At 37.7% G+C, this 25,457-nt stretch overlaps 1 protein-coding gene across 5 annotated transcripts in view; it reads left to right on the top strand.

The window, feature by feature from the left end:
• KCTD3 (potassium channel tetramerization domain containing 3) overlaps positions 1-25,457 on the top strand; it is a 55,018-nt gene that overhangs the window by 24,256 nt on the left and 5,305 nt on the right. For all 5 annotated transcript variants that reach the window (XM_072759495.1, XM_072759493.1, XM_072759497.1 and 2 more), the window contains 6 exons: positions 4,368-4,483; positions 14,768-14,855; positions 14,973-15,089; positions 17,078-17,248; positions 20,797-20,952; positions 24,764-24,860. In XM_072759495.1, the coding sequence (XP_072615596.1) occupies positions 4,368-4,483; positions 14,768-14,855; positions 14,973-15,089; positions 17,078-17,248; positions 20,797-20,952; positions 24,764-24,860 (745 nt within the window). The remainder of the gene's footprint in view (positions 1-4,367; positions 4,484-14,767; positions 14,856-14,972; positions 15,090-17,077; positions 17,249-20,796; positions 20,953-24,763; positions 24,861-25,457) is intronic.

Genomic DNA, 25,457 nt, shown 5'->3' on the forward strand with positions numbered 1-25,457 from the left:
GGGGTCATGTGAAACGTATGCCTAATGTTATAAGAAACAACCTGGCTTCCAGAGTGGTTGTATTATTTTACATTTCTGCTAGCAGTGTATGGGGTGAGTTATGAAGTGATTTTAATGCTGGTTTTAATTATATTTCCCTGTTGATTAATGATAATTGAATTATCTTTTCATGTGCTTATTGACCATTTGTATTATTTCCTTTGGGAAGTGTCTTTAAGTCATTGTTCTCTTTTTTGAGTTTGTCATCCTATTGATTTATAATAGTTCTATATCCCAGATTAGAGGTGTGCAACTAGGGATAATAATTATCCCCTAGGGGGCATGTGGAAATGTCTGGAGACAGTTTTGATTGGCACAGCTAAGGGAATTCTCAGTGTATGTGTCTCTCTGTCTTCCTCCCTCCCTCCCTCCTTCCCTCACCTTCCCTTCTACTCCAGGGCCTATCCCTTTCTCTTCTCCTTTCTTCTTTCTGGAACTAGTTTTCTTTTCTTTTTTTTTTTTTAAATATTTTTTTTAATTTTTATTTATGATAGTCACACACACAGAGAGAGAGAGAGAGGCAGAGACACAGGGAGAGGGAGAAGCAGGCTCCATGCACCGGGAGCCCGACGTGGGATTAGATCCCGGGTCTCCAGGATCGCACCCTGGGCCAAAGGCAGGTGCTAAACTGCTGCGCCACCCAGGGATCCCTGGAACTAGTTTTCTATTAGACCACGTGATACTGGCCTAGAGATCACTGAAACATTATTTGTTGTTGTTTTCCATTTCTTTTTCATTCTTTAGATAAATTTTTTAATCTGTCTTTAATTTTCTTTAGCCTATTTTCTTCAATATTCACTCTGTGGTAAAGCCCATGTAGTGAGTTTTTCATTTGAGATATAGGACTCCTAAGCTCTAAAATTAACTCTGGATTCCAATTTAGTTTGTTTCTCTGCTGAGATTTCTTATCTTTTTACTCATTATGTTCTACTTTTTATTAAATCCAACATATTCATTACAGGTGTTTCATTTTTTTTTTTTCACTTTAATTCCAATATCTAGATCATCTCATATTTTAATTTTGGGTCACATTTTTGCCTTATATGTCTAGGAAGTTTTGATTATATGTTGGACATGTATGTGATACTTTATGTAAGGGACATGGGATGCTGTCTTCCTTTAAAATACATGTTTTATCCTGGCAGGCACTTAAATTACTGCAGGGTCTTCTGATCCTGCTAGGCTAGTTGTTATGCTTTGTAAGGGAAGGTAGCCTCCCGCTGCTTTATTTTTTGTTTCAGGGCTTGGTGGCTTTTCAAGGGTGTGGTCCTTATTCCAAAGGGCTGTGTTTTGGGAGTCTTCACTGAAGGAATATCTGAGGTGTTCCGCAAGGGTTCTCTACTCCCACTGAGCCCGGATTCCTGGCATCTGCCCGTGTAACCTTTGTCATCTCCACTCAGTGCTCAGTCCTCTAGCAGCCTCTCTTCTGTTTTGGGGGATTCTTCGATTCTTCCCCTGCCTAGGTGCAGTCCGGCCTCTACCAGGGCATAGGAAACCCCTAGGGGGCATGTGGAAAGTCTGGAGACATTTTGAAGTCTCCTGTGCAATTTCTGTACCCTCCCCACACCCACCCTGGTGCAGTTGCCCCTTCCTTCTAACTTGCTCATCAGTTCTAGCCACCAGGGGCTGTGCACTCTGATCTCAGGCTCTTCATGATTCAGGGAAAGCATCTGTCTGCACTTGAGTTTCACCTCTCTGTGATAGGGCCAGAAAGCCAGGATGAACTCAGGGCTTCTCTTGGCTATTTCTCATCTCTCCGTCTTCTGCTGCCTGTCATCTGGTATCTGGAAACAGCTGCCTTAGGTGTTTTGGCCAGTATGTTGTCATTGTGGCCCCATGAGGAATGATCTGATGCCAGTCTTTATTCCATATGACTGGAGTGGAAGTCCTCCCTAGCAACTTTAGAAAAAAAGTCTTATTGTTAAATTTTTAAAATTATGATACAGTGGTAATGATACAGAGAGAAAGTAAGCGGTGTTTTTTTCCCCCTCTTTTTACAGGTAGCCACCGTAACATACCAGCAAGGGAAGGAGATTTTATGCCTTGCTTTATTTTCAAAGGCTAGTGTGGCAGGGAGCTATGTTACAAGATGGTACATAGTAATTTGTTCATGTCCAGTAAAAGAAACCATTTATTATTACAAATGTTCTTCAGAACTTGACAACACCATTCAAAGAGAATTGCTAGGGCTGGTATGTCTGTGATGGAGTTCTTCCAGAGGCTGAACTCCTTTCATTATAACTTGTATAAGGCCGTGCTACTAGATTGCTGCTATAAGCAATATTGTGCTGAAAGGGTCCCCGAAGACAGGAACTTGTCATTACTTAACACTGTGTCTTCCCTGTGGATAGTGGCCAAGATTGTTGAGCCTAAGTAGGAGTGACACTTTAAATTTCTTGAGATCATTCAGAATGTCTTCCTTGATTTCCCAGAACCTCATCCTTTCCTATAAAGTAATGTTAGATGTTAGTTGGTTTTCTTGTTTTTATGTCTATTTTTCACGTGGGCCATAGTCCTGAATATAGGTGGTTTCAGATGTTCTAAATCATTGTTTGGCCTCAAAATTAAAGCACTTCTTAAAATTGTGTGTGAAATGAGGATTTTTTTACTCTGAAGTGGAAAGTTTATTTCTCAGACAATCTGGTCAAAGAGTTTATTGGCTTTTTGTGTGTCTGTTATATTTTATTTTTTATTTTGTTGAATTTCTTTTTGATTGGGCTGAGATGGTATATTCATGTGTATAAATACATATTTATATACAAATTTTAAAATATATATATAGAAAATATTCCTAGCAGTACTCACCAATCTTTTTTTTTTTCTTTTCTTTTTGTCCAGTGTATGTCGTTTTTCCTCTTGCAAGGCGCTTGGCTTTTTCAAGATTGTTTAAGCATTTCTTTTTTTTTTTCTTCTTTTTTTTTTTTTTTAACTAATCTCTATACCCAGCACAACTCAAATGCACTAACTACCCCCAAGATCAAGAGTCACTTGGCTGACTGCCAGGCCACCCCTGGTTAAGAATTTTTAAGGTGTTATTTATTGCTGCTCGTTTTGTCTTAGATGTAGTAAAGTTCTGAACAGAAAGAGAAATACCCTGCACTGGTGTAAGAGTAACAGAAATCCGTTATCTTTTCTGGCTTATGCTTTTTAAAAAAATTTTTTTTGGCTTTTTTTTTTTTTTTTTTTTTTTGGCTTATGTTTTAATACATGCTGCAATTGGAATTAATTTGTTTGTTTCTTCAAAGCCTTGTGCATCATTTTTCTCTTATATATTGTCCAGAAACAACTGTAAAGGCCATAATGCCATACCACAGTGGCCCTAGAATTCTCTCCTTTAGATACTCTTGTGTCTTTTGCTCTTAATGTGGTATATTTGCTCCCTACAACCTCCTTCCCCTACGTCCTGTCTTCCCTTTTCTCTAATTCCCTGGGCTTGCCCATTCCTGACCCCCATTTGACAGACTGTTTACCTTTAAAAAAAAAAAAAAACTCAACTCAGTTGGCTTTTTTTCTGAGAAATATCCTTAACCCCGTTTTCTTACTGTCCTTTACTCCTCTGGATGTTGCTTGACCTTGTATATCCTTCAGCTATTGTTGCATTATGTTATAATTGGTTGTTTGCATTTTTTTGTCTTTTAAACCATAAGTACCTAGTAATATCCTGTCTTTTCATGTTGTTTAATCCCATGGCCTAATATAATGTCTTTTGAATGAATTAAATTGAGATCTGCAAAGCTGGGAAACAAGGAGTTTATTTATATAATTTCTGAATAAAGGCCTGAATGTATGTTTTTAGTAAGATTTCTTGCTGCTTTTTTTTTCTTTTCTGTGTGTGTGTGTGTGTCCAGATTTCTAGAAACATTCTAGGTAGTTGAGGCTGCCAAGTTAGTGTCTTCAGATCTGTTGTCCCCAGATACTGAGTTCTTTAGCAAGCTGTAGCTAAATGTCCTATAGATTTTATAAAAATGTAGTGGGTTATCTGATTTAGCAGGCTTGGGATGAATCTTGGGAATCTTTTTATTTTGTTCACTTTAAATCTACCTGGTTATTTTGCTGGTTACCCAAGTGTGGGAACCATAGCTTCAGATAATACAATGTTTTATCAGTGTGAGATTCCTTAGGGCAGATTTTATCTGTGTTAGGAGTTTTGCAAGCTGCTTAAGAGCTTACTGAGTTTCTTATTTTTGGTCCCCAAAGTGTCTAGTTTGTATAACTTAGGGAATCAAAAAGTTTAAATTAGTCACCTTCACAATGTTTTTGATGTGGGTTTTGATTAATTCTAAAGATAGTGACTGTTTAACCTCTTTATTTTTTTCTTACCATTTAAGGAGTGTTCAGCCTTGGCGTTCCTGTAGATGCTCTCTTCTTTATCGGTAACCAGTTGGTGGCTACGAGCCATACGGGGAAAGTGGGAGTGTGGAATGCTGTCACTCAGCACTGGCAGGTTGGTTTTCACTAAAGCCTACTACAGAAATGAAAGTGTTTCTGAAACTCATGCTAATTATGCATTTGCTTTATTTTTGTGAAATTAATAGTGTTGTACGTACTTCTTATTGAGGTGTAATTGACATAGATTAGTTTCAGATGGTACAGCATAATGATTTGATATTTGTCTGTATTGCAAAATGATCACAATAATTCTAGTTAACATCTTTTACCAGATGCAGTTAGAGAATTTTTTCTTTATTGTAATGAGAATTTTTAAGATTCACTTTCCTAGCAACTTTCAGATATACAGTACTAGAGTTGTCAGGCTGTGTATTATATCCCCATGACTTATTTTATAAATGGAAGATTTTTGTTTTGTTTTGTTTTGTTTTGTTTTTCTTTTTTCCTAAGTAGTCTCCACACCTTACTGTGGGCCTTGAACTTAAGACGCTGAGATCAGGAGTCTCATGCTCTACTGACCGAGCCAACCAGACACTACCTTTTACTTGCTTGTTTGTTTTAAGTTTGTACCTTTTGATTTCCTTCGCCCAGTTGACCCACCCTCCACTCCTGCCTCTGGCAACTACCATTCAGTCTTATTGTATTATTTATCTATTGTTTGGTTTTTATTTTATTTTGTTTGCTTGTTTTTAGTTTCCACATAAATGAGATCATAGGAATTTGTCTTTCTTTCTCTGTCTGACTTATTTCATAATGCCTGCGAGGTCCATCCATATTATTGTAAATGACATGATTTCTTTTCGTGATCGAATAATATTCCATTGTATATATTCTACATGTTTTTTTTATTAATTTATTTTTTATTGGTGTTCAATTTGCCAATATATATAATAACATCCAGTGCTCATCCCATCAAGTGCCCCCCACTCAGTGCCTGTCACCCAGTCACCCCCACCCCCCGCCCACCTCCCTTTCTACCACCCCTAGTTCATTTCCCAGAGTTAGGAGTCTCTCATGTTCTGTCTCCCTTTCTGATACTTCCCACTCATTTTTTTTTCTCTTTTCCCCTTTATTCCCTTTCACTGTTTTTTATATTCCCCAAATGAATGAGAACATATAATGTTTGTCCTTCTCCGATTGACTTATTTGACTCAGCATATTACCCTCCAGTTCCATCCACATTGAAGCAATGGTGGGTATTTGTCATTTCTAATGGCTGAGGAATATTCCATTGTATACATAGACCACATATTCTTTATTCATTCATCTTTCAGTGGACACTGAGGCTCCTTCCACAGTTTGGCTATTGTGGACATTGCTGCTAGAAACATCGGGGTGCAGGTGTCCCGGCGTTTCACTGCATCTGTATCTTTGGGGTAAATCCCCAGCAGTGCGATTGATGGGTCGTAGGGCAGATCTGTTTTTAATTAACTCTTTGAGGAACCTCCACACGGTTTTCCAGAGTGGCTACACCAGTTCACATTCCCACCAACAGTGCAAGAGGGTTCCCCTTTCTCCACATCCTCTCCAACATTTGTTGTTTCTTGCCTTGTTAATTTTCCCCATTCTCACTGGTGTGAGATGGTATCTTATTGTGGTTTTGATTTGCATTTCCCTGATGGCCAGTGATGCAGAGCATTTTCTCATGTGCTTGTTGGCCATGTGTATGTCTTCTCTGATGAAATTTCTGTTTATATCTTTTGCCCATTTCATGATTGGATTGTTTGTTTCTTTGCTTTTGAGTTTATTAAGTTCTTTATAGATCTTGGATACTAGCCCTTTATGTGATACGTCATTTGCAAATATCTTCTCCCATTCTGTAGGCTGTCTTTTAGTTTTGTTGACTGTTTCTTTTGCTGTGCAAAAGCTTCTTATCTTGATGCAGTCCCAATAGTTCATTTTTGCTTTTGTTTCTCTTGCCTTCATGGATGTATCTTGCAAGAAGTTACTGTGGCCAAGTTCAAAAAGGGTGTTGCCTGTGTTCTCCTCTAGGATTTTGATGGAATCTTGCTTTACATTTAGATCTTTCATCCATTTTGAGTTTATCTCTGTGCATGGTGCAAGAGAGTGGTCTAGTTTCATTCTTCTGCATGTGGATGTCCAATTTTCCCAGCACCATTTATTGAAGAGACTGTCTTTTTTTCCAGTGGATAGTCTTTCCTGCTTTGTCAAATATTAGTTGACCATAAAGTTGAGGGTCCACTTCTGGATTCTCTGTTCTGTTCCATCGATCTATGTGTCTGTTTTTGTGCCAGTACCACACTGTCTTGATGACCACAGCTTTGTAGTACAACCTGAAATTTGGCATTGTGATGCCCTAGCTATGGCTTGCTTTTTTAATGTTTCCCTGGCTATTCAGGGTCTTTTCTGATTCCACACAAATCTTAAAATAATTTGTTCCAACTCTCTGAAGAAAGTCCATGGTATTTTGATAGGGATTGCATTAAATGTGTAAATTGCCCTGGGTAAGATTGACATTTTCACAAGATTAATTCTGTCAATCCATGAGCATGAAATATTTTTTCATCTCTTTGTGTCTTCCTCAATTTCTTTCAGAAGTGTTCTGTATATTCTACATGTTATTTATCTTTTAATCCATTGATGAGCACCTAAGCTGTTTCCTTATTTTGGCTATTTTAAATAATGCTGCATTGAACATGGGGGTGCATGTATCTTTGTGAGGTAGTGTTTTTGTTTACTTAAGATACATACCCAGAAATGGAATTGCTGGATTATATAGTAATTCTGTTTAAAATCTTTTTTTTTTTTTTAAGATTTTATTTATTCATGAGAGACCCACAGAAGCAGAGACATAGGCAGAGGAGGAAGTAGACTCCATGTGGGGAGCCTGATACAGGACTTGATCCTAGAGCCCTGGAATCACTCCCTGAGCTGAAGGCAGATTATCAACTACTGAGCCACCTATGTGTCCCTGTTTATAATATTTTGAGAAACCTCCTTACTATTTTCCATAGTGGCTATGGAATTTACCTTCTCCAGTGCACGAGAGGCCCCTTTTCTCCATATCCTTGTGAACACTTGTTACTTCTTGTCTTTCTGGTAATAGCTATTTTAACAGGTGTGAGGTGATAACTTATTGTGGTTTTGATTTGTATTTCCCTGGTGATGAGTGGTGTTGAGCATGTTTTCATGCACCTGTTGGCCATCTGTATATCTTCTTTGGAGAGATGTCTACTTAGATCCTCTGCCCATTATTTTGTTTCTATTTTTGATTACACAGAATATAGTATATGTTTGTAGTGGTAATTTACTTCTAGGCACAGATTTGGTTATGTTTTCAAGAATTTTAAGTTACTTTGGAAGATTAATATTTAAACTATGGTATGACATTTCTTCATTTCTTTGAGATGTTTTAAGTTCTGTACTTTTGCAATAGTAGTCCAGGCAAACTTCATTTTCTGAGTGAAGCGCAGATCTGTGTGAAAGTACTGAGCCTGTTCAGAGAAGATAGCAAGCTAAATGATCTCAAATACTTGAGAGGAACAAGAGGAAGAGAAAAAAAGGGTTAGTACCTGGTTCTGAAGGAGAGAGGAAAAATTAAAGGACTTGAAGTGGAGAGGAACGTGGTGAGATCCATGTTTTAGGAAGCCACACGGGTAACCAATATGAAAGCTGGACTGGAGGTGAAGGGGTTGATGCAGCAAAGAAGCAGAGAGATTTGACTAAAGACAGCAGTGGTAGAGGTGGGAAAGATGAGACTATTTGAAAAACATTTTATAAGCCTTCCTAAAATTAACAAGATTGGTATCTGGTTTGAGTATGGAAAATTAAAGGAGGAGAGACAGATGAGATGTACTTCTAGTTTTAGATTCTTAGTGACAGTCAGGTGGATAAGTAATAAATTGAAAGAGAATGTAGGAGGAGAAGCAGATATGGTGGGGGACAGTATGAAGAATAATTTGATTGATTACATATGTTTACTTTGATATTCCTGCAGGTGTCTGAGTGCAGGTGTTTAGTACACATTTGGAAGTACCCCTTGGGAATTTAGGAAGGATAAAAGGGCTAGAAAGAAGTATTTGGAAACTACAACACTTCAGTGACAACTGAAAAATAAGAATTGATCAGTTTTTCTGTTAAGAGGATATATGTAGGAAGAAAAGAACTCTGGGAAATGTTAGCATTTAAGGGGACAAGATAGGAAACTAAGAGCCAAAAGTATATATATGAAATGATTGAGAAATGACACTATTCTAGGATATGATTTGTGAATGTACGTTAATTAGGTTTTGGTTGGGAAAAGCCAGATGGTGGGAACTGAGGAATTAAAAGATCAAAGATTAGAGACAGCCAATTCAGAGTTACCTTTCGAAGTGTGGTGGCGAAGGAAAGCAGGGAAACAAAGTGATAGCTTAAGGATCAAGGTTAAATGGTAGAAAGATGTTCAGTGCTTTATTTTTTTTTTTCTCTAGAATAGAAAAACCTTGAGCATGCTTATAGTCAGGGGGGGGAGTTGTCAGAGAAAGCACATGAAGAGTGAAAGAATGGAGATGATTTCTGGTCCCATGGAAGTCAGGAGTATATGAGATCTGAAACAGTTTAGAACAGTTTAGAGGGGTTTACTTAACAGAGACTAGAGACACTTCTTTCTCTGATGGAAGAGTAAGAAAGGGAGTGCCAAAGAACATAAATTCAATGAAAGAGAAAGACAGTGGAAGTATGTATCAAGAATCGCAGAGATGGAAAAAAAAAAAAAAAAAGAATTGCAGAGATGATAAATCGTACGTTTGTAGTGGACCCGGGTCATAGAGCTATGTGAGTCTCTCTCCATTAGTGCTCAGGACCAGGAAGGGGGAGCAAGAGGAAAGAGCAATATTGGACTGATCCAGGATCAGAGATGTAATGAGGTGGATATGACACACCAAGGGATGAGAAAACATGAAGACGCAAAGTAGTGGAGAGTGAGATCAAGAAGTGAGGAAATGCCAGGTAGAAGGATGCAAGGATGTCAGGGGACTAGAGGGATCTTAAAGCAGATTGATGGCTTGTAAGGAATGAGAATTAGTGGAAAGATATGCAGTTGTGGTGTCAAAGATTTAATTTAAAGTTTTGGAATTGGGACAGTTCTCAGTGATCATAATGGAGAACTGACTTGAATATGAAAGTATGGGATATAGGACTTGGAGATCTGTGAGGATTATCAGTATGTACATTAAGGTGCCAGGAGAGTAGTAGAGAGTAAGACAGAAGTAAATCATGATCCAGATGCCAGATCCTTAGCAAAAGTGATGGGTTGATCTGGAAGTTTCAATCTGAGTAAAAAATGGTGGTTGAATGTCATGATGAATTGAGCTTGTGGAGCAGCATTCTTGAGATCTTATGGCCCCTTAGATTCAAGGGTGATGAGAGAATGAAAGACTTCAGTGAAAGGGATTAGAAACAAAAAATTAGGTTTTATGTTAGATGAGGGATAGAAGTCCTGCTTGTGGGGAAAAAAGTATTAGAGAAGGCCTTCCATATAAGCACAGCAAAAGGTATTATAATGGTTGTTACCATAGATGTGATGGACCAAGGAATGTAGGAAAGGGCTGGTCTCAGTGGATCCAAAGCGTAAGTAGAAGAAAGCTTATCAGAAGGATTCTTCAGCTGGTAATATTCTGTATTTCTGTAAAGAGTAATGTGAATTTTAATGATTAATGGAAAGTCTGCTTTTAGATAGGTTATGTGACTAATTATGTCAAGTCTGAACTTTTAGTGGGTGGGGGAAGCTATACTATCTGTAAAACCTCTAAAGTAAATTTGGGTTCCTAAAGGAAAATGCTTCTTTATTACCTTTTTTTAACCAGTGTTTTCAAAACTACATATAAAAGTTTTCCTATCTTTGGGATCCTAAAGACTGTACTAGCATCCTAAAAGTGTCCTTTATTCTTAAGCTTTTAGTTCTTTGTGTAACTTCTTGTTTGGCATACGCATGAACTGAAATGAAAACCTGTTTACAAAGTAGGTTTGTTTCTACATTTCAGAAAGACCTTAGGAAAGTTGAGTGTTCATGCAGCAAACAAGCCTTATATACCAGCTAGATGAATTTCTTTGTAGTGCAGAGCAGAGATAGTATGTTATGAAATCTAAGCATCTGAAACACAGATCTCACTGGACAATTCTGACCCGAGGCTGACTCCTGTGGCGGCTGTGACACTGGTTGAGTAGGTTCTGATTTGGCTTTCAGCAACAGTTCTGCCCATGAATAACACACCAAGTACAAAGGACAACTGTTGTATAATCCAGATTGATTTGAAGTATTTAAATCAGATGAATAAGAGAGAAAGAGGGTGAGTGTGTATATGTATGTGTGTTTAAGTTCTACAACCTGTGAAATATTTATTGGGCACCAGTTCTTATTAGAACAGCTTCAATAAGATTTGGGGGTGGGGCAAAGGGAGAAGAAGAGAATCTTAAGCAGGCCCTATACCCAGTGCAGAGCCCCATACAGGGTTCCATCATAGAACCTGAGATCAGGACCTGAGCCAAAATCAAGAGGCAGATGCTTAACTGACTGAGCCACCCAGGTGCCCTAGGACAGCTTCAATAAAATTTTATTTTACTGGGCAGCCTGGGTGGCTCAGTGGTTTAGCACCACCTTCAGCCCAGGGCCTGATCCTGGGGACCCAGGATCGAGTCCCACGTCAGGCTCCCTGCATTGGAGCCTGCTTCTCCTTCTGCCTGCATCTCTGCCTCTCTGTGTGTGTGTGTCTCTCATGAATAAATAAAATCTTTTTAAAAAATTATTTTACTTAATTTTTTTTAACTTTTAAAAAGATTTTATTTATTTATTTGAGAGAGAGAGTGAGGGACAGAGCACAAGTGGGAACATAGAAAGAGGGAGAAGAAGCGGACTCCCCGCTGAGCAGGGAGCCAGACTTGGGGCTTGATCACAGGTCCCTGAGATCATGACCCGATCTGAAGGCAGACGCTTAACTGACTGAGCCACCCCAGCACCCCTCATTAAGATTTTAGTGAAAGTTTTATACAAGCATTGTATATGATTTGAGTAAGAAAAAAGAAAAACATATTTTTAAAAAGAGATGTTTCAGGTTTTTGTTCTTTTTTTGTTGTTTAAACTTATAATCTTCAATAAAAGAGGCACTAAGGAAGTTCCTTTTGGGGCACCTAGGTGGCTCAGGCAGTTAAACTTCTGACTCTTGATTTTTGCTCAGGTTATGATCTCAGGGTCTGAAATCAAGCCCTCATCAGGCTCCCGGCTCAGCAGGGAGTCTGCCCCTGCCCCCCCCACCCCCCCATGCCTTTCCCCCTGTTCGTGTTCTCTCTCTTTCTCTAAAATAAATAAATAATCTTTAAAAAATGCCCTTTAATAAGAAGGATATTTATAAATATCAGCAAATAAATTGATAGGCTGGTAAATCTGAATAAGGGATTGCTTAATAAGTAATGGATGAAGGGTAAAACATCCTATTAAAAATGATGATTAGGTAGAGGCTGTGGTTGAAAGACTCTAGGGGCCTTGTGTTGCTTAGAAACATAGATGGATTTTTTTTTTTTTGGACTGATAATTTTGAAATTGTATATCATTTAAGAAATAATAAGAAACATAAGAAAGATAATATGTGCACATATTTCTAGTGCACATAATAAATAATAAATATGTGCTACCTTAGCAGAGAAAATTCACCTGCATAGTAGATTTGTGACCACCATGACTCAGCCAAATACGTGAATCAGTACAGTGTGTCAGATTCCTGATAGGACATTGTTAGGGTAGAGAAGAGGAGGTCGCCGAAGAACTGACTCTCACTTATGCTGGGAGGGAAGAACTGAGTCCTGACTCCTCTGTAACCTTCCTCATCCTCTGCTTTCTCTGTGCTTGTACTGAGGGGTACGCATGAAGGAAAAGTAGGAAGGATTTGGGTCAAGAGTTGCAGAAAAAGAAATAGGAAGGCTCTAATCCCATCTTTCCAAAGAACACATGGTAGAAACGTTTGCCCTAGATATGCCATGGGATGCTCCAGGCTGCTGCCCCCTTCATTCCTGGGGAAGGAATCTCATGCCCATATCTGTCCCCATCCTCCTACTCTGAAGATTCTGGTGTAGCAGTTGAAGCTCTTTCTAGAGTGCTAGAACTAAAAAAATGAACTTGGTATAAGAAAACTGGTCATTGGTTTAAAGCAGCCTTCCCTCCATTCTTCAGACATCTTTATCACTGAAAAGCTCTCAGTGTTGCCCTGCTGCAAAACTTGTTGGCTCTGCTGAAACAGACACCTGAGCTGGGGTTAGCACAGGTGGGTGGAAGTGGGGGTTGGTCATTGAATCTCGACATTTCTATGTAGGACACCAGAAGGCTCACGTAGAACTCAGGGTCATACAGCTTTATAGGAATCATTACTTCCGAGTTTTAGCTTTTGGTTAAATTTGTTCCTTTCACAAAGAAGGGACCCAGATGGTGTGTTGCTTCTGTATTTGGTGTACTGCCAGGCATGCCCTTCCTCTACCTCATTCATAGTTGATTTTCTCAGTTTCCCGGCTTCACTCCCTTTTCAACTTTTCCTTGATCTTTGCCCTTCTCCCCACGTAGGCCTTAGCTAAGGATCCTCCCTCCTCGCTGATGGTATCGCAGCTCTTTCCATGCCTGTCGTTCTGTGATGCTCTTTCTTCCCCTCTTTTGCCCTCAAGTTCACAAGCTCCTGCAGAGCAAGTGTGGTATCTCCCATTGCTCATCCGGGCCAGTTACTTGTTCTCTCAGCTGATAGCTGGCACGTGGGAGATACTTCATTTAAATGTCATCTGTGAAGTTGCACATGCATCTCTTGCCCGGCTCTGCACAAGGAAGATTCGTTTCAATCTTACTGGCACTGCTCTAAAAAACATTTTTTTTGTTTGTTTGTTAATTTGTTTTGTAGTAGAATTATGCCTTTTGCTTTTCTTGTAGCACAAATGCTGTCAGTTAATAATTTTTTTAACTAATTTGTTTGAGAAGCTGACTTTTTTATTTTAGTATTTGAAAAAACAAAAGTTCAAAGGAACTTTTTTATCTTACTGTTTCCTAAGAAACAGAGGTAAGGTCTTGAGCGGAAGAATGAAGATAGGGAATACCATCTTGTCAAAAACAAGGTGACAAATGGTCCAGGGAGAAAGTGCTATTTGGCAACCAGTCCATCTGTTTTCTAGCTCTAACGCTGTTCCTACTTACTGTGTGAATTTGGGCAGGCCATTTAATTTCTTCTGTGAGAGAGAAGGGGAAAGGAACCTGGTCAGATTAGGCCTTCAGTTTAAAGTGGCTCTGAGCTCACAGTCTTGTGAAGAGAAAGGAGATAATCCACCGGAATTCTGAAAGGAAAGTGCTACTGTTGGAAATAACATTTTTATTTTATTTATTGACAGCACAGGCAGGGGGACCAGTGGGCAGAGGGAGAAGGTAAATCAGGCTCCCCTCTGAGCTCTATCCCAGGACCCTGGGATCATGACTTGAGCTGAAGGCAGATGCTTCACCGACTGAGCCACCTAGGCACCCTAGAAATAAAAATTTTTTGAAAGGTTTTAAAAGGAGCTATATTAGTTCCAGGGCAACATAACTTTATGCACCATGGGGGTGATTAATTGATGTTCGGGCACATTTAATAGCATTTGCTAAAATCCAATCACACGTCCTGGACAGGCGAAGCACAGCGCGGGCCTCAGCATTTGGGCATTTTCACACATAACTTGAAAAGTTTACTTTTTCTCTGTACGTGTTTTTTGGGACTTCTTTAAAAAAAAATTGTCCTGTCGTTCTGCACCTGAAGCCCTGGCCCCTTGGCGGCTAGAACTCCTCCATCTGCAAACCTGGTTAGAAAGCGGGAGGAAACGGGGTCTCCAAGTGCAAAATCACGAACACCTCTCTCCTCCTCCACCGGAGAACATATGAAAAAAAAAATTGACAATATAATCCGCCCTCCCCCACCCCCTTTTTTTTTTTTCTTGGTGGCTTGGCCAAATAAAATTATGTAAGTCTTTAAAAAAAAAGAAAAAAGAAATATACACACACACACACGCACACACACACACACACACACATATATATATATATATATATATATATATACACACGTACATACACCAGGGCATGTATATATGTAAATAAAGTAATTTTCTAAACCCTATTTAGTCATTAGTGGATTCTTTTTTTTTACTTCCTTAAGTAATCTCCACACCCAGTATGGGGCTCCAACTCATGTGCCGAGATTAAGAGCCATATTTAACCAGCCAGGTACCCCTAATGAGTTTTGTTTTGTTTTGTTTTGTTTTCTTTGTTTAAAAGAGTCAGATTTTGAGGAAATTGAGCAGGAAATATAAATAACATCTAACATCTAATAATAATCTTCATCAGGTTCAAGATGTTGTTCCTATAACAAGTTACGACACTGCTGGCTCATTCCTTCTACTGGGCTGTAACAATGGATCAATATATTACATAGGTAAGTTTACAGATGCTTACCCTGGTCCTATTTAATATGATTTTTTAAAAATAATACCTTTTTTAGTTTTAAATAGATACACTATTTTAACATTATTTAAAATTTTAATTTTTTTAGATATGCAGAAGTTTCCTTTGCGAATGAAGGACAATGATCTTCTTGTAACTGAGCTTTATCACGATCCTTCCAATGATGCCATCACTGCGCTCAGTGTTTACCTCACACCCAAAACAAGTTAGTACATGGCAAACTTCTTACAAGTTCTATACCTGTTTTTGGGAATATATATTTATTTATTGGCTTATTATGCTAAAACTAACCCAGTCCTTTTTTTCGGAGAACTGCAGTTGGAAGGATATCATCTCTTAGTCTAAAGTTTATATTTGTGTTGAAGTCAAACATGACCCATAAACGAGCATAAGTTGAGATGGGCAATTAGAACTTTTCCTCTTCTGAATTATATTTAAATTATTAAAATAATGATCTGCACATTTACCTTCCTATTTATTGTAGCTGACTTTGTTTTGAAATTAGAAGCTTTTACTTTTTTAAACAGAAGTGAGAAAGCTCTTACTTAGACTGCTAGTCTCTGTTGGAAATTGCCTTATTTCTTTGGAAAACTTATAATTTGTTTTAGAAAAGGACATTTTATTTGAGGGTTTACTGTCTGTAGCTTTCATTCTTTCAGAGGCCATTGCAATGAAATTAATTAACAAGCTTGTTCTGTAAATTATTAAGAATTTTTGGGATCCCTGGGTGGCGCAGTGGTTTAGAGCCTGCCTTTGGCCCAGGGCGCGATCCTGGAGACCTGGGATCGAATCCCACATCAGGCTCCCGGTGCATGGAGCCTGCTTCTCCCTCTGCCTATGTCTCTGACTCTCTCTCTCTCTGTGTGACTATCATAAATAAAAAATAAAAAAACCAAAAATAAAAAAAAAAATAAAAAAAAAGAATTTTTATATTTTTTATATTCTACATTGAAAGCTAAAACATAAATGTAGAATTTAAAGTTTATCTATCATGAAAAGAGTTACAGGAAATATTGACATGTGTCCAGTAATATTAATAAATCTGAATGTGTTATAGAACATCATTATTTTATTGAACTCATGAAGGAAATCATTTTCATTGTGAAATAAATATTGTAATGTATGCAGATGATTTTGATTAAAATTACAGTGGGATTTCAACTATATTATGCTAAGATGAGTCCCTAAACTACTTTCTTTGTTGATAGTCTTGTATGTTGTCATTGGCTGCTTTTGTGCAACAGTTGATAGTGTGGAATGGGAAGTTTGAAATATTTCCCATCTAGCCTTTTACAAAAGGTTTGCTGACCTCTGCTCTAGAATGAGGTGTGCTGCTTTTTTCAATCTAGTTAAAAAGAAAGGAAAGAACTTCTTTTGCAGTGGCAGGGGGAGGATGGAGTCCCCTTTTAGGTCATGAGAAGTGTTTCCTGTGTTACTGCTCTTTCTCTGTTGAGTCAAGTATCTTCAGGTGAATCAGGAAGAACAACGACTAAAATTAAAAGGTTCTTAACTATGAACCTTCTTAAGTACATGGGTCACTGATGTCCATTCTTTCTTTAAATATGTGGTGGAATATGGACACTTGGGTTTTTTTGTTAAAAAAAAAAAGTCACAGGTGAACTTGACACAATGAGATGTACATAATAGAAGAGACACCATATGATGTAGGAATGTAATGGGTATATTTGTTTCAGAGCTAAGTATTTTGAATCTGTTAAATGGTATGTGCCTAATTATTGAAGAATCAGTTATATAGCAAAAGTAAAAGTGAAACACATGATGGAATATTACTCTAGGAATACTCTTATGCGAGTGGCATTCTTAGCATGGCAGAGTTACTAATTATTTAAACATTTATTGACCTACCATGTCTTAGGTACCCTGTAAGGTGATATAAATAAAAAGATGGTTGTGATTCAGTCTCTGTCAATAACGAGTAGAGAGAGACTTGGAAATTGAGGAGTGGGGTTGTAGTTGCTGTGATAGAGCCTAACAGACAGCCCAGGTCTATCTGGGAGGGAGGCGTGGGAAATGATTTGTAACGGAAATGACTTCAGTACAGCGACTGTGCCAGGCTGGATTTGGGGCTCATAAAAGCACTGAATCCAGCTCTACTGCTTTTATCACAGGGCAGCTTTTTTTTTTTTTGGTCATCCTCTAATACGCCCCCTCTCAACTTCTGACTTCGTGTAGGTGTCTCTGGTAACTGGATTGAGATTGCCTATGGTACGAGCTCTGGAGCAGTGCGAGTGATCGTGCAGCACCCTGAGACCGTGGGATCAGGCCCGCAGCTTTTTCAGACTTTCACAGTTCACCGAAGTCCTGTTACAAAAATCATGCTGTCCGAGAAGCACCTTGTATCAGGTAAAGCACTGGTGACGAGGTCTGCCTCCTGTAAAACCTTGTTACCCTGTGTGTAATTTTCTAGACTCCTACAAATGGAAAGAATGTAAAAGCACTGCTTTATAAACAGAAAAACATACTAAATGAAATGGTAGAAAAGTTGAATAAATGAAGAAATGTTGTCTTTTAAGAATTTTTTTTTAAATTTTGCCTGGTTGTAATTACAGGAATTTAGGCAAGAGTTGACCGTATCTTTTATTTATGCTCTATTCTAGCATTTTGTTCTCATGGTATATTTTAAAATACTTACCATAATCCTATTGAGGTTTAGGAAAGTTTGCCAAGTATGAATTTAATATAAGTTTGGTCGTGTTGTCTTAAGGTTTAAAGCTGAAGTTGTAGATTTATGTGTGTATTTGTTGTCTTATCATTTTCTAAAAATACTAAAAACTAGTAGAATGCATACAAAGATTATTTGAAGAAAATTACATTTTCATGATTTTGTTGTTCCTTAGTCATTAGATTTTTTTAAAAAACGTAGATACTAATTACTTAGATGACACAGATTTTTAAGCTCAATGAGTATGACACAGAGTATGATGGTCACAGTAAAATTCTATTGATAAGATTCATTATCTGAAGATTTCTAAAAGGCTTTAATTTTATTTTGAGTCAGGTGTATCAGTAGAGCTTGCTTTTACATTAAATCTTTTGTAGATCAGTTCCTGCCTAACTTAAACTTTTTATAAGCTTTATTTACATCTGTCAAGTTTGTTTATATGAAGACTATTCTATATTAAAAGGTGATGCACCTTTCACTAATTTCCAGTCTGAGTGAACACTAAATGGAACCATGGATGGGTGGGTGTGCTTTTATTGGTATTTGATTGTTTTGAGTATAAAGTCAGATTGTTCTGAGGATAATTATGCCCCCCAACCCCCGAAACAGTCTGTCTCCTCTTTGGTTTTCATAAAGTACCTCACCTCCCTCACTGAGGAGTCTTTGTCCCATTCTTGCTGGTTCCTCCTCTTTTGCCTGGGTACTAAGGGTAGGGTTCCTCAGAGCTCTTTCCTTGATTCTCCATTCTTCCTTGTCTATAGTTTTCCTGGCAACTTGACTATTACCATCTACATGCCAGTGACTCCCAGACTTTTTTCTGCACCTGTGACCATTCACAGAGTTCCAAACTTGAATATCTAGTGTCTGTCTCTGGTTGTGTAGACGTGTCAAAATTAACCTGGATAAAGAGTCCTTTTGATATTTCCCTCGGAAGCCATGGTAGTCCACAATATCACCATCTGCTCATTTCCTAAAGCTGAAGACCTAGAACCACCCGTGGTTCCTCCCTTTCTCTCCTCCCGACCAGTGTGTAATCTATCAGTAAGTCCTTTTAGCTTTGCGTCAAAGTATGTCCCAAATCTGATGCTCGGTGTCCATTGCCAGCATACTTGGGAGCTTCTGTCATTTCTCCCCTAGATCACTGAGCTCAGTTTTTTGGCCTCCTCCTCTCTTGCCTCTGTGGTACAGAGAGCAAGAAATACCTTTTAAAAATGTAAACCGTATCCAGTTCCCAATGGCTTCCTGATGAATGCAGGTCACTTAACTAATAGGATTCTTCCTGCTATGGTCTTGTCTTCTTGTCAAGCCTCCCTACCCTTCCTGTCACTTTCCTTAGGCTCACAACACCCTAACCCTTTGGCTTTTTCATTTCTTAAAATTGCCTCAGAACTTTTGCACCACTTCCTTTCATTTGCCTGTGTTTTACCCCTAGATATTTGTTTGGCTGCACTCTTGTCATTCAGGTCCCATTTCCAGTACCTTCTCATGAGGCCATCCCGGCTCGATTGGCGAAACATCTGTCCAGGCCACTTTCTCTGTCATCCTCTTGACTTGTTTTCTTCATAGACTTAACACTGGGTCATTTTGTTTTGTTTGCTTGGGTATCATGTGTCTCTCTCTTCTAGAATGTGAGTTTTATAATAGCAGAAGCTGTTTTACTCTGTTCTCAACACATACCATACTTCTTGACACATAAAAGATGCAGAATAAAATGTAAAATGAGGTAATTTGATCCTGTGAGAAAATAAGACTGTTTTGCAAGGTTATTGTGATGTTTATTTTTTTATTTTTTCTTATTGTGACATTTAAATGACCATACTTAAACTCAGTAGTAATTGTTATCATTTTGATGGTGATGATGTTATTGCAGGAGGAGGTACCAGAGAACTCTTAAAATCTGCATTTTAACATCAAATATTTCAAGAAAAATATCCAGTATTTTATGTATACTCAGTTACGTTGTCCTGCCACCTGGTGGACATCAATGTATATGCACATTCTTTCTCTGATAGTGTTAGTTTTCATGTCTTAAATAAAAACTTTAATGATTAATTTTAACAAAATAGCCATAATTGCCTATTGAATCACCTAAAAGTGTTTACGGTATTTTCTTTTTTTTTTTTTTTTTTATTTTTCTGAATCCTAGTAAGCTTAATAGTGAAATCAGGAAATTATTTTCCATGAAGCTGATTAAACAGCCTAGAACTAAATGTCTCCTTTTTCACCAGAAAGTGGCATCCTGAGACATGGGAATTTTATTACATAAGTAACACTTGTATACTTTGAATTTTTATTGCTGTTTGTCAAAATTAAATTTCTAAAGTTTTGTTTAAAATTTGCAACTCTGGCATTTTGCCCAGTAGGAAAGGTGTGTATATAGGAAAGTGTGGATACTTCCCTAGTACTTACTGGTGAGATCATAGCTCATTGTGGATAATAACACATGCTCTAGAATCCAAATAAATTGTACTTTTCCATTAAAAAGGACACTTTTTTATTAAAGTGTGTCACAAAAGTACATTTTTTTTGCATGAAAAAGTAAATTGTCAGTTGCTGGTTTAAATTTTTTAAAGTTGTAGCTACTTAGATCAGAAAACAGCAGAAGTCAGGTACTTGTTAGATATCTCAACATGTATCTTCTTAATGTTACCTACATGAAAAAAAGCTAGACTCTCTTATACAAAAAATAGTTTCTTAAATGCAGACTCTCTTATCTAAAAATAGTCCTTAATTTTTCTTACTATGAGTGGGCAATACAAGCTTTTTGACAAGTGTAATTTATATCAGTAAATTTTCAGGAACTCCTAATCTAGCTTGTTTAATATTTAACATAAGCAGAAGCAGTTGTGATATTGGGAAAAAAAAAACTAGGCAATTCATTTACTATGTAGTTTAGCCACAGAAAAGAATAATATTCACCATCTTTTCTCTTGCACACACTTTTTTTAAAAACCCTTTTTACATCTATACAGGCTACTTTTATAAGGACCCATAGATTTACTTACATACCTTATATTTGCAACAAGGTAAACTGTGTTCTGTTCTCATTTCTGTTGGCCGAGTACAGATTAAGTATCATTTTAGGATAAATATGTCATTTGCCACTCAAAATATGCTCTGATCTATTTAATATAGATCACAGTTTAAAAAGTTAAAATGTGTTTATGAAAGTGATTTTGTTGGTGTTTTTATAATCTATATGTAACAACTTTTTTGTTCTCTTTCCTAGTGTGTGCAGATAATAATCACGTCCGGACATGGACAGTAACACGATTCAGAGGAATGATCTCTACTCAGCCAGGTTCTACTCCTTTAGCATCATTCAAGATATTGTCTCTGGAGGAGACAGAAAGTCATGGAAGCTATTCCTCTGGAAATGACATAGGTGGGTTAGATAATTTGGGGCATTTTCTTTTCTTTCTTTTTTAAGATTTTATTTATTTATTCATAAAAGACACAGAGAGAGAGGCAGAGACACAGACTGAGGGAGTAGCAGGCTCCCTGTAGGGAGCCTGTTGCAGGACTTGATCTCAGGATCCCAAGATCACAACCTGAGCCAAAGGCAAATGCTCAACCACTGAGCCATCCAGGCATTTGGAGGCATTTTCAAATACTTTGTGGGCAATGCAGAAGTAGTATGTTAACTATGGTAGAAACCTAAAGATGAGTTTCAAATATAAATTATTCAACTTAATTTTGAAACTCATTTAAAACAGAAATTTAATGTGTTGCTTACTTAGTTCTATAAATTTACAAATTATGGCAATTTTTGTTTAAAAGTTGAGAGCAAAGCTTTCATCTGTTTATCATTTCCTTATTTAAATAATGTCTCCAAAAGCTAACCACTTTTTTTTTTTATTAAAAGCCATGATAGCTATGCACATTTGAAACTTGAAGGTTTTTTTCTTTCATTGCTAATAATCTGAAAATAAAATTTGAAGCTAGGAAAGAGCTGATGGTGTTATGCGCTAGCAGTTGTTTTGATGGTGTTGTAAGGGCTTTCAGGAAATGATATAGCACATCTCCGTCGATATGCTCTGATTTCAGCAGAAGTATACAAAATTGGTTTGATTTGTCCCTCAGTATACCATATGACACATGCATATGGATACACACACACATGCTCAGTCTTCACAGAGACTGATCATTTTCCCTAGGGACCCTTTTGGAAGAATCTCTACCATATATACATTGTATCTCACTGTACTTTTAATAGTTCTACAGGGCCTGCTCATTGACCCATGTGCCTTTCTGATCCCTTTTTTAATAAGCAGAAATTATAGCACTGATGGAGAAAAGGGAGTACATGAGAGTTGTTAGAATTGTTTTATGTGAAACATGTAAATGTATGTCCATCCAGAATATGCTCCCACAGTAATAGATTTCAAAATAGTTAATCTTTAAACAATACAAGCTACTTAGAAGAAAAAGAAACACATTCAGTTTTGTTGATTTTAACAATTGCTCTGTGACTTGGTTTCCTTTCTTTCTTTCTTTTCTTTTTTTTTAAGATTTTATTTATTCATGAGAGACACAGAGCAGAGACACAGGCAGAGGGGGAAGTAGGTTCTCTACAGGGAGTCCGATGCGGGACTTCATTCCAGGACCCCGGGGTCCCCACTTCAGCCAAAGGCAGACGCTCAACCGCTGAGCCACCCAGGTGCCCTGTGACCCACTTTTCTATGTGACATAGGCACTGGAAGTTTAGTTTTATCTCATCAATGAATTATTTTCCTGATTTATTGGGATATAATTGACATATTACATTGTAGAGGTTTAAGTTGTAGCATCAACGGTATTGTATTGAGTGCCTTTGCTCCAAGCATTAGAAATCTTAAAAAAAAAAAAAAAATGCAGTGAACCTAAAAGTTACAGTGTAGTGACGACTGGGAATAAAAAGTAAACAGTTGCATGGGGCAAGGCACCCAGGGGAGGTAGTGCTAGTCTCCATGCTAGGTATTGTAGCATACCGTCTCATTTATTCTTCTTGACAATTTTATGAAGTATATTGTCCCCACTTAACATTAACAGAAACTGGCACTTAGTAGAAGTCTTATATGTTTGAACTAAGACTTGAACTGAGACATGTAGGTATAGAATGTTTTAGGATTGGGACATTGCTGGCAGAGAAAACAGCATGCTGGAAGGAAAGAGGCCCAGAGAACCTGGCAAGTTTAGAAAATGTCAAGATCATTAGTTACTGGTTTGTGGGTAAGGATAGTAGGACATGAGACTGGGAGGAAGGGCAGGAGTCAGATCATGGAAGGTCAGATCAGAGAGGACATGTTTGGAAACAGCCCTGTAAATTACAACAGCCTTGTAAAATATTTGAAAGACAGCGGGGAGATTTTTTTTCCCCCCTTTTATAGTTCTCTTTAAAAAAAATATTTTAAGAGGTAGACATTCAGGTTATTGGAACAGAATAGAAAGTCCAGTTTCAGAGGCTGCTGTGGGTGGTATCTAGATTGCAGTGGCCAGTCGAATAACAAATACTAGAGGCAGTCATGAAAGGAAGAAATAATGGAACTAATTAGAAGGCAAGAGGTTGAGAGGCCATCTTTCTTCTTTGTTAGGATTTTATTTATTTATTTGAGAGAGAGAGAGGGAGAAGCAGACCCCCATCTGAGCGGGGAACCCAATGTGGAGCTTGATCCCAGGACTCCAGGATCATGACTTGAGCTGAAGGCAGATGCTTAAACAACTGAGCTGCCCAAGCATCCCACCATCTTTCTGATTGATTCTCTCCTCCCCTCTTCACCATTGAAGATAGCAAACACCTGAGAACATTTTGTGTTCTGAATGAAAGGAGCCAATTTGGGGAGAGGAGTTGGGGAACCTTTAAGTGGGAGGGAGGTGTGGATAATTAACTGAGGTATGAAGAGTAAAGTTACATGAGAATCTCACATGAAGGTAAAGATTGAAAAGAGAAGAGTTCCAGAGCCTTCATTCTTAGTTATTTTATTCATCACTATTTTGACTTTGGTTACGGGTCATTAAATGAGGACTATCATTTCATCTCAATAGAATCAGACTTCAGAAAATTGTCCAGTAACTGAGCAACTGCATAGCTTAGAGGGGAGCCAGACATCTTGGGTGAGAACTCCAGTTCCATTAGGTAGGACCTGTGAGATCTTTGGTTAACTAATCTCTTGATGCCTTACTTTTCTCATCTGTAAAATGAAGATAATAATAGTGTATCCCTTATGTGGTTATCATGATGATTAAAATGAGTTACCTGCAAGCATAATATGGGTATTGCTAGCTAATCAAGATGTTCCGTTTATTAATGAGGTATGATTCACATAAGGTAAAATTATATCATATATCACATGCTATTTGTGAATAATGAGTTGACATTTTAGCTAATGAGTGTGATGAGAATTACTCGAATTTTTAAGTTTTATATGAAACACTTCTTTTTTTTAAGATTATTTATTTATTTATTCAGAGAGACAGAGAGAGAGAGAGGGCAGAGACACAGGCAGAGGGGGAAGCAGGCTCCACGCACGGAGCCTGACATGGGACTTGATCCTGGGTCCTGGGCTGAAGACGGCGTTAAACTGCTGTGCCACTGGGGCTGCCCGAAACACTTTTTTTAATATTCAGAATCTTTCTGAAACATGAGCTATTTACCTGCCTTGCCAAGTACAATCACGTAAAAATAATTGAATCTTTCTTTTTAGATTGAAAACTTTGCAGGATGCAATAGGCTTCTGATTAAGTAAATTCTGTGTAATGAAGTTGCACTTTATTTCTTTGAGATTTTGCATTTGGCTTTGCAAAAAAAGTAAAATCCATACCTAAAGTAATTTTATTTATATATCCTTTTTCTGAAGTTACAAGAAACTGAGCACGTTCTGAAAGATACTACATGTAGAGCCTATATTTTAACAAGCCTCATTCTAGTACTGTCGTGTAGTCTTATGCAAATTAATGCCTTCAGCTTTGATAGTCTTAGTGCATAAAATATAACTTGAAATATTATGTATTTCTTTTAGAAATGTTTAATGCAAGTTGGAGTACTTGGAGTACTGCATTTTGTGTCTGACTTGGACATGGAATACACAATGCCACATATTGATAGGCATGAAAAAAAATTTCCCCCCCTTTGGTATTGATATTAACGTCCATTTTGTTCAGTGAAACCAACTGAATTTCAGTTAAGTTCTTTTGACATTGTCTGTTTTCTGACCAAGGGCCTTTCGGAGAGCGAGATGATCAACAGGTGTTTATCCAGAAAGTTGTTCCCATCACCAACAAACTGTTTGTAAGACTCTCATCTACTGGGAAAAGGTAAAACTTTACTACTATAGAGGTATTACATTCAGAAGCAACTTTTGTCTTAAAAAACCTATTGAATGATTTGGCGTATTGATATAAGTACTACCAGAAACAAATTGTTGGAGAAAGAAATCTAGTCCTTACCTTGTGATCATTTTAACTTAAAATCAAGGCAGTCTATTTAGTGCTTATATTCTAGGATTTATTTAAGATTTTCACTGATGCTGTGGACAGTTAAAGGACCAGGATAGAGCAAGAGCCCATGAATTTGATGGCAGACAGCTAAACTAAATTCTTACTTTGGCACTTGGTCTTACTAGCTATGTAAATTCACTTGTTACTTTGTTTCCCTGAGCCCCAGGTTCTTTATAAAATAAGGTTCACCTGCCTTGGCAGGATGTCAAAAGATAAAATGAGTTAAAAACCGGAAATATCTTGTGTAGTCCCTGACACTAACAGATGCACAATAGAAGCTAGTTTCCCCCTTCCTTTTCCATTTGAGTGAAATTTTAATTCTTCTTAGTTATTACATATAGCTTCAAACAGATTGAGCTATACATTTCTTTTCTTTAAAAGCATAGGATTTTTTGCATGCCAAACAGGTGAAAA

Source organism: Vulpes vulpes, chromosome 5 (assembly GCF_048418805.1).
Source record: "Vulpes vulpes isolate BD-2025 chromosome 5, VulVul3, whole genome shotgun sequence".
In the NCBI taxonomy this organism is placed as follows: Eukaryota; Metazoa; Chordata; class Mammalia; order Carnivora; family Canidae; genus Vulpes; species Vulpes vulpes.